Source organism: Nomascus leucogenys, chromosome 20 (genome assembly GCF_006542625.1).
Source record: "Nomascus leucogenys isolate Asia chromosome 20, Asia_NLE_v1, whole genome shotgun sequence".
In the NCBI taxonomy this organism is placed as follows: Eukaryota; Metazoa; Chordata; class Mammalia; order Primates; family Hylobatidae; genus Nomascus; species Nomascus leucogenys.
This window is the reverse complement of record NC_044400.1, coordinates 33692640-33707369: the sequence shown is the minus strand read 5'-3', so window position 1 is coordinate 33707369 and position 14730 is coordinate 33692640. Positions and strand designations below refer to the sequence as shown.

The 14730-nt window shown below is 40.7% G+C and overlaps 1 protein-coding gene across 2 annotated transcripts in view; it reads left to right on the top strand.

The window, feature by feature from the left end:
- The window catches only part of WDR33 (WD repeat domain 33), a 107807-nt gene that overhangs the window by 77573 nt on the left and 15504 nt on the right, over positions 1–14730 (top strand). For both annotated transcript variants that reach the window (XM_003278142.4, XM_030800915.1), the window contains exons 8-17: positions 4639–4765; positions 6194–6348; positions 6444–6522; positions 6967–7077; positions 8045–8139; positions 8348–8434; positions 8662–8801; positions 9402–9554; positions 11067–12155; positions 14141–14249. In XM_003278142.4, the coding sequence (XP_003278190.1) occupies positions 4639–4765; positions 6194–6348; positions 6444–6522; positions 6967–7077; positions 8045–8139; positions 8348–8434; positions 8662–8801; positions 9402–9554; positions 11067–12155; positions 14141–14249 (2145 nt within the window). The remainder of the gene's footprint in view (positions 1–4638; positions 4766–6193; positions 6349–6443; positions 6523–6966; positions 7078–8044; positions 8140–8347; positions 8435–8661; positions 8802–9401; positions 9555–11066; positions 12156–14140; positions 14250–14730) is intronic.

The window sequence follows — 14730 nt, the reverse complement described above, 5'->3', positions numbered from 1 at the left end:
CGCCCAAAAGTTGTCCTAATTACTTCCCAACCAATTACAGATGAGGGTGCCTATTACTCTCTTTCTTGTTAACATTGAGTGCCACCAAATTTAATTTCTGCTTTTCTGTTTTTTTTTTGTTTTTTTGTTTTTTTTTGAGGCAGGGTCTTGCTCTGTTGCCCAGGCTGGATTGCAGTGGTGGGATCTTGGCTCACTGCAACCTGCGCCTCCCTGGGCTCAGGCGATCCTCCACCTTTGCCTCCTGAGCAACTGGGACTACTGGCATGCACCACCATGCCCAGCTAATTTTTGTGTTTTTTATAAAAATGGCATCTCGCTATGTTTCCCAGGCTGGTCTCAAACTTCTGGATTCAAGCAATCCACCCACCTTGGCCTCCCAAAGTGCTGGGATTACAGGCATGCGCTACCGTGCCTTATCAATTTTTGTTAATTTGATGGGAAAATATTACCTAGCAAAGTAACTTGCATTCAGTGGTGTTTTTTTTCCTTCATATTAAAAACATACCTAAACAAACAAAAAACAAAAAAGTATCGAGAGTTCACACACACACAGAGTATAATCCATGTTGTTTATTCTTAAAACCACAATATTATACTAGAGGAAATATGGATAGAAGTTCATCTTTGTTTCCATTATTCTCAATGTGATTTTCATCTTCTGCCTATCCGTATCTGCATTTTGGTAACCATACCAAAATGTACACACATATGTTAGGATGATTATAAAAATGTGTATGTGTATGTATAGTTTGTGTGTTTTGCTTGCTTTTTAATTCACATTATTTCATGAGCTTTTTTTGTTTCAAAAATCTTCATTTTAATAGTTTTTGGCTGTGGCAAAGTTTGTTTAATAATTCCACTTCCAGAATTTGTTTCCATTTTTTTGCTATTATTAATAAGACTTCAACTGCCATCTTTTACATATCAAAGGTTTTTTTAAAATCCACTTAAATTATTAGGATGAATTTCTTCTGGTCTTATTCCTCTGGATCTAAATATATCAACATTCACATGTGAGGGCAGAATTTTATCATTTGAAAAATTTTTTTCACTTCACTGAAAATTCAGTCACTTCTTCCTGAAGAAGGAAGCAATTGCATATCAATTGTCTTCTATTCCAGCTTAATCTATTTATTTTTCTCTTTTACATTAAAACATTCTTTTAATGATATATGCTGCCTGTAAATATTTCCCACCCACTTTCCAGAGGTAATCCACTGTTATCTAGTAAGTTTAGTAAATTTTTTTAAATTGAATTTTCTCAATAGGTCATTAATGTGTTTCAAAGTTGAAAAATTACAAAACAATGTGTCGTGAAAAGTCTCCTTCTTTCCCTTGTGTCCCAAACTACCTAGTTCTTGGAGCCAGTTGATGTTATCAGATTCTTTTGTATTCTTTCAGACACACATGGTATGCATTTTTGAGCAAAGGGGTGTGGGTGTGTGTCCTTCTGTTTTTAAGTTATAAATGTTAGCATGCTACACATACTTTTTTCTTATATTTTCTTAAGTAACTTTATTTCATTTATTTGTATTTAGTTTTGAAAAATTAGATACTACATGCACGTGGCTCAAAAGTAAAATGATGTAAAGGCTAAAAAATGAATAGTCGGTTGAGTGCAGTGGCTCACGCCTGTAATCTCAACACTTTGGGAGGCCGAGGTGGGCAGATCACGAGGCCAGGAGATTGAGACCATCCTGGCTAACACGGTGAAACCCTGTCTCTACCAAAAATACAAACAATTAGCCGGGCGTGGTGGTGGGTGCCTGTAGTCCCAGCTACTTGGGAGGCTGAGGCAGGAGAATTGCTTGAACCTGGGAGGCGGAGCTTGCAGTGAGCCGAGATCGCGCCACTGCACTCCAGCCTGGGCGACAGGGAGACTCTGTCTCAAAAAAAAAAAAAAAAAAAAAAAGAATAGTCTCTCCCTGTTCCAATTCACTGTCTGCTAGGTACCATCCTTCACTGAGTCTTTATGTATAGAGAAGCAAATAGGAAGTGACACAGTTTTGTTTTTTCTGCTCTTGTAACTCTTAAACTAACCTTTTCATATCTAAGAAAGCAGTATCACATAGTCCTTAAGAGGAGAGGCCCTGGGGCCAGCTCCCTGCATTCCAGATCTCTGCTCTGCCCCATATCATCAGTATGGTCCCAAGCAAGTTCTTTAATCTGTCTGTGCTTTACAGTCTTCAGATGTAAAATGAGTCGCTACACATACTTCGCTTAGAATAACGCTATGCATAAGTATATGTGCTTGCTACTATTCGTTTTATTAAGAACAGTGATGAATAAAATTATATTCAAGAATCAGGACCAATCAGTTTGATTTATATTTGTGATGCCTATGAATATGGGTAAATTCATGAGATTCCTCACTTGCTTGAATTTTACTTTAATAAATTTTAGAGAACATTAGAAAATGAAATTAAAGCAGCTGAAATTTATTTTGTGGTTCCTTTTTCGGTTCATAGTTTTTTTGTTTTTACGTGTGCTTCTTTAAACATATCTTAAAACTAAACAGACATACGTTCTTTATGTAATAAACGTGTCCCAGAGAAGATGAGGGTAGATAGAGACGGCTGTTAAGAATATGAACTTTTCGTATAGTACATTGTAATTTGAAACTGCTTTCTCAGGCATTTCTCATAATCCCAAATTTGATTGATTAATGCATACATAGCTATACATAATATTTATTTTTAGGTGACAATGGCCCATAGAGTTTTAAAATTCCCTACCTTTTCAGGGGCAAATCATTAATTAAAGTTTCTTAAGGCAAACAAGGGGCAAGGGGGACTGAAGTGTATTTATATTTCAATTATTCCATCTTCAGTTTTTTTTCTTTTTAAAAGACAAAGCAACAGCAAAACCTTTCTTCCCCCTTCCCACCCTCAGATCCCAGTTACAAAATATGTTCATTGTAGAAAATATAAAAATATAGAATAAACATGGGGAGAGAGAATCAATACCACCTTCCAGCTTAATATTATTTCTGTTAACAATTTGGTGTCTAGACTTCTTGGCTTTTTTCTTTTTTTTAGATAAGCTCTCATAGTCACTCATGTTATTGACTGTTTGCCTTTTACAGTGATGGTATACACTGGTGTATTTTTTTTAAGTAAATTATGAACACTTTAATCATGCCATTAAATCATCTATAGGGTCATTTATAATAGGTGCATCACATTAAGTACATATGCCACAGTGCAATTTATTTTGTAATGTATTTGTGTTCTATTAAAAATAAATTGTGTCAGTAAATGTCCTTGCAGATAAATCCCTTTGCACATCCATTATTTCCTAATGATAAAATCTAAGACATGAGATTATTGGGTTGTAGGAGATGTACTTTCTCATGCTTTTGACACATACAGCCAAACTGTTCTCCAGATTGTTGTCACCTCCCTACATGCCTGTCAGTATGGGGTATTGTGTTGGGATAAACCTATGTCCATTTGAGACCCAAATGTCTCCCCTTATGAATGGGTACAAATCACTGTCGGTGCCTCTACCCCGTCTCTTCTTTCCCACTTCATTTCCCTTTGTCTCTATTCTTCTGTATCCTTCCTTGTTTCCACCTCAGAACTTCACAGAAGCTGGATTTGATCCAGGGTAGAGAAGGAAGCTCTGAATGTTCTTCCTCACTCCTCACCTGCTTCTTAGTTCATTTGTTATGTAAAATACCCTTGGGGCTTTCTACAGCATCCAGTTTTTCAAAAATCGTGTCCATCTTTTTCAGATTTACAAATTGACTTTCATGTTTGTGACTTTTAGTAAGTTAATCTATTACACTTGTGAAGTGAGCTCATGCTCTAGCACGGTGGTTACTGAGGTAACCATCCTTGGAATCCCATGGACCAGGCTCAGGGACTCACTCCTATTCTTGCTGACTGGCTTTGGGATCTAGGATGTGTTATTTAACTCTTCCAGCCCTTCTGTTTCTTCACTTGTAAAATGGAGGTAATGCTAATACTTTCCTCAGGATGTTGTGAAGATTTAAAAAGATGATGCTTATAAGTGCTCATTACACTGCCTAAAATACAGCAAGCCTGCAGTAGGATAGCTGTTATTATTACCTCATCTAACTGTCACAACATGTGCAAATCAAGCAAAGAGTGTATTTCTCCTGCATTTCAGTAAACAGGAGCTGAAAGCTGACTTTTCCTGTCATTCCATCTAGAAAGTGGTGTCCTAAATTCCTAAATGGTGGTCCCAAAGTCCCAAATTCAGGTTGAATCAAGTTCGTCTGTAAGAACTGTCACAAAGTGGGACAACTGAAGTGAGTGACAGGGATCGTGCCCTATAATCAGGGTAATCGGGAACAACATGAGACGCTTCAAAAGCTTTACATAATGGGGTCTTGAGAGTTGCAGCCTCCAAAACCCTCGACTGACCTCCCGGCAAGTAGGTGAGAAGATGCACTTGGGTCCAGGAGAAGAGGACTGGCTTCTGTGTGTCTTGACATAGGAGGAGAGGATACTGTATCTGAAAAATTTCTAGACACAGAGGCCAAAGAGTCTTCACAAAATTAAGTTGACTGAGCACTGAGAGCAAAACATTTACTAGGTTTCTCTACTTTGGTTTAAATTGCTTTAAATGCATATAACTAATTAGGTTTTAATCCTAACTTGTTTCCGACAGGGCATGGTGCTGATGTGAAATGTGTAGACTGGCATCCAACCAAAGGGTTAGTTGTTTCAGGAAGTAAAGATAGTCAACAGCCAATCAAGTTCTGGGATCCCAAGACTGGGCAGAGTCTTGCAACACTGTAAGTGATAGGAACCCCACCTTGGCCCCTGAACAAAGGGGAGCAAAGCAGTGTGTCCTTTAACTTTTAGCTTTGTTTTCTCTTATGTATTTCTGGAAAAGTCATTTAGGCAACAGATGGACTTGTATCTATAGACTTATTAATCAAATATGATTCATCTCTGACCTCTTAATGAAGTAAGGCTTGTTTTTGTCCTGCCACATAGACCCAAGTTTAATTTGGTTGTTATATGGGGATGGGGAGGAGGATGAGGAGGGGAGGTGGTTACTATTCTAGCCTATTGCCTGTCATCAGAATACCTTGTGGCACTGTGAGGAGTTGACATGTGTGCCCCGTACTAGACACGGCCCAGCCTTCTCCATCTCACAACATCTGTTTCGAGAGGGTTTTCCTCTGGTTTTGAACCAGTTCTCATTTTTTGTCTGACGGGCTTACTTTTGATGCAGCTATGTAATCTAGTTTTCTCTTTCAATTATTTGTGAACATTCACAGCTACATGCATATGTTAACATTGTTTTGACCAAGCATCCATTTCCTGGTCTTTCTGATTGGGAAGAGAACCATATTCAGAGTGAATTGGTTGGAGCAAGGCTGCTTTGTTGTACAACCCCAATGGCCATGCCAACCTGGAATGCCTTGTGAATGCTCCCTTGGAGATGTCCATTGTGCAGGCCAGGGGTTGTTGCATTGTCTTTAGTTCAAATTAACTTTCAGACTTTCCAGTCCATTTTTATGCTTTGTCTTAATTAGAGAAACTTTATGGAATTTTTGAAATGTAATGAGCTTTATTGAATATTAATTGCTGTGTTCATGTGCTTCCCCTACTTCACGGATAAATTTTACTGTTCAGTGGAAGCTCTGCTACTGTATTATTATTATTATTATTATTATTATTATTATTATTATTATTTTGAGACAGAGTCTCGCTCTGTCACCCAGACTAGAGTCCATTGGCGCAATCTCGGCTCACTGCAACCTCTACCTCCTGGTTTCAAGCGATTCTCCTACCTCAGCCTCCTGAGTAGCTGGGACTACAGGCATGCGCCATCACACCCGGCTAATTTTTGTATTTTTAGGAGAGTCTGGGTTTCACCATGTTGGCCAGGCTGGTCTTGAACTGACCTCAGGTGATCCACCTGCCTAGGCTTCCCAAAGTGCTGGGATTACAGGTGTGAGCCACCGTGCCCAGCCTCTGCTGCTATTTTAACTGGTTGATGAGAGCTGTCTTTGTCTGGGCAGTGTATATTATTTCTGTCATTGACTTGTTTCTTTCAAGTGTGTTTATGACTGTGAACCTTTAATGTTACCGGCTTTATTGCTTCTTGGCCAAACCTCTTGCCATCTTGATTAATTCGCTTTTCAACAAAAACAGCCATTATATTTATACTTGTTTTGAATTCTGACTTTTGTTTGATACTTTGTTTCTAGTCATGCCCATAAAAACACAGTAATGGAAGTGAAATTAAACCTCAATGGCAATTGGCTACTCACAGCATCACGTGATCATCTCTGTAAACTTTTTGATATCAGAAACCTGAAAGAAGAGCTTCAAGTCTTCCGAGGTCATAAGAAAGAAGCCACAGGTCAGTGGCTGTGATATGCTTCTCATTGACAACTATTACCTGTAACATTCTCAGATCCTGATAATTGTGTCTTTTCCCATGTTTTTGTTTTGCAGCGGTGGCCTGGCATCCTGTTCATGAAGGACTTTTTGCCAGTGGAGGGTCTGATGGTTCTTTGTTATTCTGGCATGTTGGGTATGTAAGATTTATTATGTGAAAAAGTAGTGTATTTTGTGAAGAGAGCACCTCAGTGTGTGCAGACATGATAGTTTTGTAACTTTTTTAAGTGTTCATGTATCCTTTATCAGAGACTGCTTGCAGTTTTCAATTCTGTAAATCCAGCTTGGAATAGAAAATGTACCTCTGTTTGTGGATATGGAAGTCATTAAGGAGGAATAAAATAGATTTTCTAGTTTCTAAATGCTTGCAGCCTTTTCCCCTGTGAAGTGCTCTTTGGATGAAAGGGTAACTGTCCTCTGGCAATGACAAGCCAATACCCCTGAGACATGTGGAATTCACCAGAGTCCAAGTCCAGGCTTTGGTAGCTTCGTTTTAAGAGTAACAGAAAATGTCTTTTGAGGGGAGGGAGGAGCTGGGTAACTTTTGTGAAAAAATCTTCTCCCTTTGGTGCTGTTGCAGGGTAGAGAAGGAAGTGGGTGGGATGGAGATGGCCCACGAAGGGATGATCTGGAGTCTGGCTTGGCATCCTCTTGGGCATATTCTCTGCTCGGGCTCAAATGACCATACTAGGTAAGCTTTATATTGAAATAGCAAAGCTTTATATGGAGCAACAGGAAATAAATACTGTCTGTGTTTATTTTTGTTGGTTGATTGATAATTTATATTCCACCTTATTCTTGGGAACATTTTTGTAGTGGTTTACAAATACTTACATTGCAGTAAAGACATTGGGTATTGAATATGGTTTTGGCTATTCAAATTTTGTTTTCCCTTCTGACTTAAAACAAAATTTTTCCACTTTTATGTATTTATTTTTTTGAGACAGGGTCTCTGTCCAGGCTGGCGTGCAGTGGTGCGGTCTCAGCTCACTACAGCCTCAACCTCTCTGGGCTCAGGTGATCCTCCTACCTGAGCCTCCTGAGTAGCTGGGACTATAGGAGCACACCACCACACCTGGCTAATTTTTGCATTTTTTGTAGAGATGGGGTTTCACCATGTTGCCCAGGCTGATGTCGAGCTCTTGGGCTTAAGCAATCCTCCTGCCTCAGCCTCCCAAGGTGCTGGGATTACAGGCGTGAGCCACCTTGCCCGGCCCCACATTTAATTTTTATTTTTATTATTATTTTAAGAGACAGTCTCACTCTGTCACCCAGACTGGAGTTCTGTGGTGAGATCACAGCTCACTGTAGCCTCAAACTCCTGGGCTCAAGCCATCTTCCCGCCTTAGCCTCGTGAGTCGCTGAGACTACAGGTGTGTGCCACCACACCCAGCTAACTTTTTAATTTTTATTTTGTAGAGACAGGGTTTTGCTATGTTGCCCAGGCTGGTCTTGGACTCCTGGACTTAATCCTCCTGCCACAACCTCACAAAGTGCTGGGATTACAGATGTGAGCCAAAGTGTACGACCTCACGTTTTAAATTCATAGAAGAAACAAATTGTAAAAATTTGTCGTGTTTACCAAGGGTCTGCCTAGTACTGTTAAGTGCCCAGAAAAATACTGAAGCCATGCTTCCCTTCTCTAATTATTTTTACAGCAAATTCTGGACTCGAAACCGACCAGGTGATAAAATGCGAGATCGATATAATCTAAACCTTTTACCCGGAATGTCTGAAGATGGAGTAGAATATGGTGAGACTCTTGCACATCTGTCCTTCTTTGAAATCTGGTATTCTGTTATAGAAGTGTTAGATGTTGGGAAGATTATACAAAATGAATTTTAATTTTATAGTAGATTTATTTATAAATCATCAGTGACATTCATTTTTATAAAGCATTAATTTTATCAGTCACTACTTTTGTAAATTCTCTATTGACAATGGTGTATTACTATTTATAGATGACCTTGAACCTAATAGTCTGGCAGTAATTCCAGGAATGGGAATACCAGAACAACTAAAATTAGCTATGGAACAAGAACAGATGGGTAAGAGAAGTTACACAGATACATTTAATTTTTATAAATTTTTTCTTGACCTGTTTATGTTCCTGATAAATATATTGAAATACCAAAATGATTTATGTTGAGAAATGTTGATAAAAATTATATAAATGGCATAATACTTAAAATCTATTCTTCCAATAATGTGTTCATTGATCAAGTGGCTGATTTCTTTTATTTAAGAGGCAAACCACTTTTCTTTACGGTTACAGGGAAAGATGAATCAAATGAAATTGAAATGACAATTCCAGGTTTAGATTGGGGAATGGAGGAAGTGATGCAAAAGGATCAGAAAAAAGTACCTCAGAAGAAAGTTCCTTATGCAAAACCCATTCCTGCTCAGTTCCAGCAGGTAAGTAAAAGTGACTCCATCTCATCCACGCAGAGAGGTTTTGGTTGGTTAGTTTGACGGTTCTCTTGGATTATCTCACTGTTGAAGGTATTTCTGTACTGGAGCATTTTTCCCATGTTCACCCACTCTTAGACATGGTTCTCATCTACTGCTTTGCAGTTGTATTGAGTTTGTTATCAGTCTTCTCTGTTCTGTCCTCACCTGCTTATTATCATCCATGCTATGAGAGGAAATAGAAGAAAGAGGCACGGAGCAGAGGGAGTATGGGAGTATGTTGATTCTCTTCTCCATTGTTTATCTATCTTCTGCTTTAATTGTCCCCTCAAAACAAAGTGCATGTACCCTGTGAAGAGGCTGGCAAGCTTTGCATTCTTAATAACATGCAGTATCTTGCAGCTTTTATCACCATAGTAATTTCTGCCTAGTAATATGTCAGTAAGAATTAGCATGAGTCATGTACTTGAGTCATGGAGAAAAGGTAAAAAGAAATAAAGACGGTTCGGAGGAGATTGAGCAGATGACATTGTAGAGTGGTTTTCTCATTCTGTCATTGTAATTTTCATACTTAGGGTATGTTTTAATATTCTCTTCTTTCCCAAGGCTTGGATGCAAAATAAAGTTCCAATTCCTGCTCCAAATGAGGTGCTGAATGACAGAAAAGAAGACATTAAATTGGAAGAGAAGAAAAAAACACAAGCAGAAATTGAGCAAGAAATGGCTACATTACAGTATACTAACCCGCAACTTCTGGAGGTGTGTGAAGCTCTTTAGGGGGGAATTCAAGATGATCTAAGAGGGTAGTGGTGACATTTTTATTGATATGCTCTTAAGGAAAAGGGAAAGGACTCTCCAATGGTCTGACAAACACCGCCACTTCCTGTTGCTATGCTAGAAGACTAGTTTCCAAAAGAATCCTGTTTCTTAAAATTTTTAAAAATGTGTTATTTATGTATTTTGTTTTATTTATTTTATTTTAGAGAGAGAGTCATGCCCTGTTGCCCAGGCTGGAATGCAGTGGTGCGATCATGGCTCGCTACAACCTCTGCCTCCCAGGCTCAAGTGATCCTCCCACGTTAAGCCTCTTGAGTGGCAGAGACTACAGGCACGCACCATCACGCCTGAGTAATTTTTTTTTTAAGTGACTTCCTTAAATCATATCTTGGACGTTTAAAACCCAATTAGGGTCAGGCGTGGTGGCTTACACCTGTAATCCTAGCACTTTGGGAGGCCGAGGCAGGCAGGTCACCTGAGATCAGGAGTTTGAGACCAGCCTGGTCAACTTGGTGAAACCCTACCTCTACTGAAAATACAAAAATTAGCTGGGCATGGAGGTGCATGCCTGTAGTCTCAGTGACATGGGAGGCTGAAGCAGGAAAATGGCTTGAACTCCAGAGGCAGAGGTTGCAGTGAGCTGAGATCATACCACTGCACTCCAGCCTGCGCCACAAAGTGAGACTCTGTCTCAAAAACAACAACAACAACAACAACAACAACAACAACAACAACGTCAAAAAACTGAATTAATGGGGCAGTGTGTAGATCTAAGTTAAATATACATTTTTAATAGAAAAGATAAAGCCAACATAGTTTTAATTTGAATTCACCTGTTTATGAAAGAGTTTTTCCTTTTTGTCAGCTCATATAGCAGGTAGCTTGTTCTTATTTTTCTTATCTATGTTAGTTACCAAGAATGATGAATTAGTGGTGAATTACTGGGCTTTCCCTGATCAAGATGGACATAAATAATCCTGACTAGGCCAGGCACAGTGGCTCACACCTGTAATCCCAGCACTTTGGGAGGCGAGGCGGGAGGATCAGCTGAACCCAGGAGTTTGAGATCAGCCTGGGCAATATAGCAAGACCCTATCTCTACAAATAATAATTAGCTGGGTGTGGTGGCACGTGCCTGTAGACCTAGCTACTCCGGAGGCTGAGGTGGGAGGATCACTTGAGCCCAGGAGGGTGAGGCTGTAGTGAACCATGATCATACCACTGCACTCCAGCTTGGGGGACAGAAAAAAAAATAAGGAAAAAAAAAATCCTTACCACTGTGTCCCAGGACTTAAAAAGAATGAGCAAGAAACTAAAACTCCATACAGTGCTTGAGTGTTGCATGGACTCTAATTACCACTGGAGCATGAAGAGTTTGAGCAGTTTTTATGTTTATTTTGAGAGTCCCCTAACAGAATACATGATAGCAATATTGTCATCTTCAAGGACTCTGGCCTGTTTATTCAACATGCTTTTTTCTTTCTGTCTTTCCAGCAACTTAAAATTGAAAGACTTGCACAGAAACAAGTTGAGCAAATTCAGCCTCCTCCCTCATCTGGCACCCCTCTCCTCGGACCCCAGCCTTTTCCAGGACAAGGTCCAATGTCTCAGATTCCTCAAGGTTTTCAACAGCCCCATCCATCTCAGCAGATGCCAATGAACATGGCTCAGATGGGGCCTCCAGGTCCACAGGGACAGTTTAGGCCTCCTGGACCCCAGGGACAAATGGGACCACAAGGTCCTCCACTGCATCAGGGAGGTGGGGGGCCACAAGGATTCATGGGACCACAGGGACCCCAGGGCCCGCCCCAGGGGTTGCCACGGCCTCAGGACATGCATGGGCCCCAAGGAATGCAGAGGCATCCTGGACCTCATGGCCCTTTGGGACCTCAAGGGCCACCTGGACCACAAGGTAGTTCTGGTCCTCAAGGTCATATGGGTCCTCAGGGTCCACCTGGCCCACAGGGGCACATAGGCCCCCAAGGTCCGCCTGGCCCTCAGGGTCACTTGGGCCCACAGGGGCCTCCGGGTACTCAAGGTATGCAGGGACCACCTGGTCCCAGAGGAATGCAAGGGCCTCCTCATCCTCATGGGATCCAAGGCGGACCAGGGTCTCAAGGGATCCAAGGTCCTGTGTCTCAGGGACCTCTGATGGGATTGAATCCAAGAGGAATGCAGGGGCCTCCAGGCCCCCGGGAGAGCCAGGGTCCTGCTCCCCAAGGGATGATGATGGGCCACCCGCCTCAAGAGATGAGAGGACCTCACCCTCCAGGTGGACTACTGGGACATGGCCCTCAGGAAATGAGAGGTCCTCAGGAGATCCGAGGCATGCAGGGGCCTCCACCCCAAGGATCAATGCTGGGACCTCCCCAGGAATTGCGAGGGCCTCCAGGCTCACAAAGTCAGCAGGGGCCACCCCAGGGCTCTTTAGGACCTCCACCCCAGGGTGGCATGCAAGGACCCCCTGGACCTCAGGGACAGCAGAACCCAGCAAGAGGGCCACATCCATCTCAAGGGCCAATACCATTCCAGCAACAGAAAACGCCTCTGCTAGGTGATGGGCCCCGGGCCCCCTTCAACCAGGTATTATTCATTTCTAACTTCCGGGCATTAACACATTGGGAAAATACACTCTGCACAGAAGCGGTACTGCTGAGTACTGCTGAGAAAATGGTCACAGCTGGATATAAATACTTATCAAGTAGTGGCAGTAGCTTAATGAAATCATAAGAATGTTGAGTTAGGTTATACTCCCATTAAGTACATCTCAGTATTCATTTTTACTTCTCACCTTTTTTCTTCTTTTGGTAATAGAGTTTCTTCCAGGAAAGGTCAACTCTCACTGGAGTACAGTTGATAATTGTCCCAGGGCTCCAGGAGAGCTGTGGCTCTGAGGAGGAAGCATGTTTTACATGGTGGTCAGCTCTGAGGCTGTCATGCCTCTTTTTCTGGGCCGTTTACATTGCAGCCTGGTGTTCCATGGGCCTGCCAGCCACAGAATCACCTCCTGTCTGCCAACTCTACTTTTAAAAGATAGGATGGGATATTTAACTCATGAGTATACTATAGACTCTGTACCTCACTCTGTTTATTACAGTGAATAGGAATAAAGAGACTGTTATTCCAGAATTGAGCATTCTGGAAATGGTGACCCTTTGGATGAAACTCTGCTCAAGCTGTTTTCAGCTCACATATAAAAGTATTTGCAGGAAGGAGCATTTCTGTAGAAATTCTCCTTCTTTGAGGACTCTGTTTTTGTTAGCCAATTTTTATTGCTCATTCGCTGAGCTTGTGCTTGAGAGATGGTGTGAGGAAAGTTCAGGTTTCTTGGGGGAGTGAATTACAAAAAGAATTGCATGAGCATAAATAGATATACTACTACTCAGCTATGTGCGTTTTATGCTTTTCTCAAGTTCTTAGTCTGGAGGCATTATTTGGGTATGAATAACTGAGTTTTGTCCCTGAAAACTCACTTTTGGTCCAGTGTGGACCAAAAGTGAGCGAGTTGGCTAACGTTGACTCCCTGAGACACTCGGAGAAAGGGGATGCTACAGATGTAGAAAGCACAGTCTGTTTTGGTTTTTCAAATACCACCACGATTCCCTAATGTAAAGATGACCATTGGGTTTCCTGAACTCAACTATCAAGCTAAAACAAATAAATTATCTACTATTCTAAAGTAGATCTTCCAGAACCTTAAAGTATCATAGCCACGGAGAATCTGATGATATCTGAGTTATTTCCGGATTTTTATTCAGCACTTCTCAGAAGTTAGGATGAATTAAATATAGGATTGCCATTATAAATTGCCCTAAAACTTGAAGTATTACATATTTTATTAATGTACTGCTCAGTTGTATGTGTATATAATATTATTTATTATAAGTTATTTTCCTAACTTTCTGGTAGTAAATTAACAGTTTTCATTTTGGAGGATTAAAAAAACATGAACTTTAGCTACTGTGTTATAACTGAAATATTTATAAACATGTCAGAGTCACAAGGACATGCCTGAGTTTCTGGGACAATTCAATGAGATTTTTTATTGTACCATGTAGTAAAAGATTTTATACATGGAAAGCATGATTCTGAAATTTTAATTGACCTATAGAAATACTGGTAGAATGAGTCTGAAGATCTGATACTTTGTAGGGCATTTCAGATCTCAGAAGTTGCCAATGAAAATCTGTGCTCTTATGTCTTACATGCTGAAATCTAAGTTGCTTCACTTTAACCAGACCAGTTACTTAAACCAGTTGTTTTAATTGGTTTAATTTAGTGTTACTGTGTTAGAATTTCTGACTTTGCATTGATGTTCTTTTTTGGCATTACGAGTAAAGGTCTAATTTTACATAACAGTTGTCAACAGGTTTAAAATACAGGTGCTTTAAAAAAATTATTATGGTAAGACAAGTATCTCCTTTCTCCTGATTTAAGGACAATATTACTGTAATCTTACTAGCTAAATATTTAGTGGGTATTTTTATCTTGTCATTTTATAATACAATCACTATTTATGTAGCACAAGCCTGTGATTTCATACCCTTACTTTAAAAACATATTTTCAGGAAGGACAGAGCACAGGCCCCCCACCCCTGATACCAGGCCTAGGGCAGCAGGGAGCACAAGGTCGCATTCCCCCTCTGAACCCGGGACAAGGACCTGGCCCCAACAAAGGTAAATATCTGCTCAGCTGAATAAAAGATTATATTCTACCACCTTTGTGCACATTTTACAGTGAATAGTTTTGTTGGTCAGTCATTGATAGACTGGTATTTGAACCTCTGGGCAAAATAAGGGTGTGGTCATTCAGGTAGGAGCTTTGTCTTTGGTTGTGTTCTTAGATCTGTTTAGTTGGGCAGCAACGCTGGCCAGAGGAAGTAAGCCCCTTACCCCAGAAGCTGACAGTGAAGGCACCCGGACAGGCTCCAGCAGTCGTGCCTGTGTGGCAGGCTGGCCTTGCCCATCTGTTGGCAATGCAGGTGGTTCCTGTGCTCACTGAGTGCAAGTGTATGTTTCTATCATCCTCAAGAGATGAATTGTTTCTGCTTAAATTTTTTGACAGTGTTTTTATTATCACACCCTTGTCTTCCCAAATCCTGTCATATATTTAATTCTTTAGCTGGTTATGTAGTTGTGCACCATTTGAAAAGAAGAA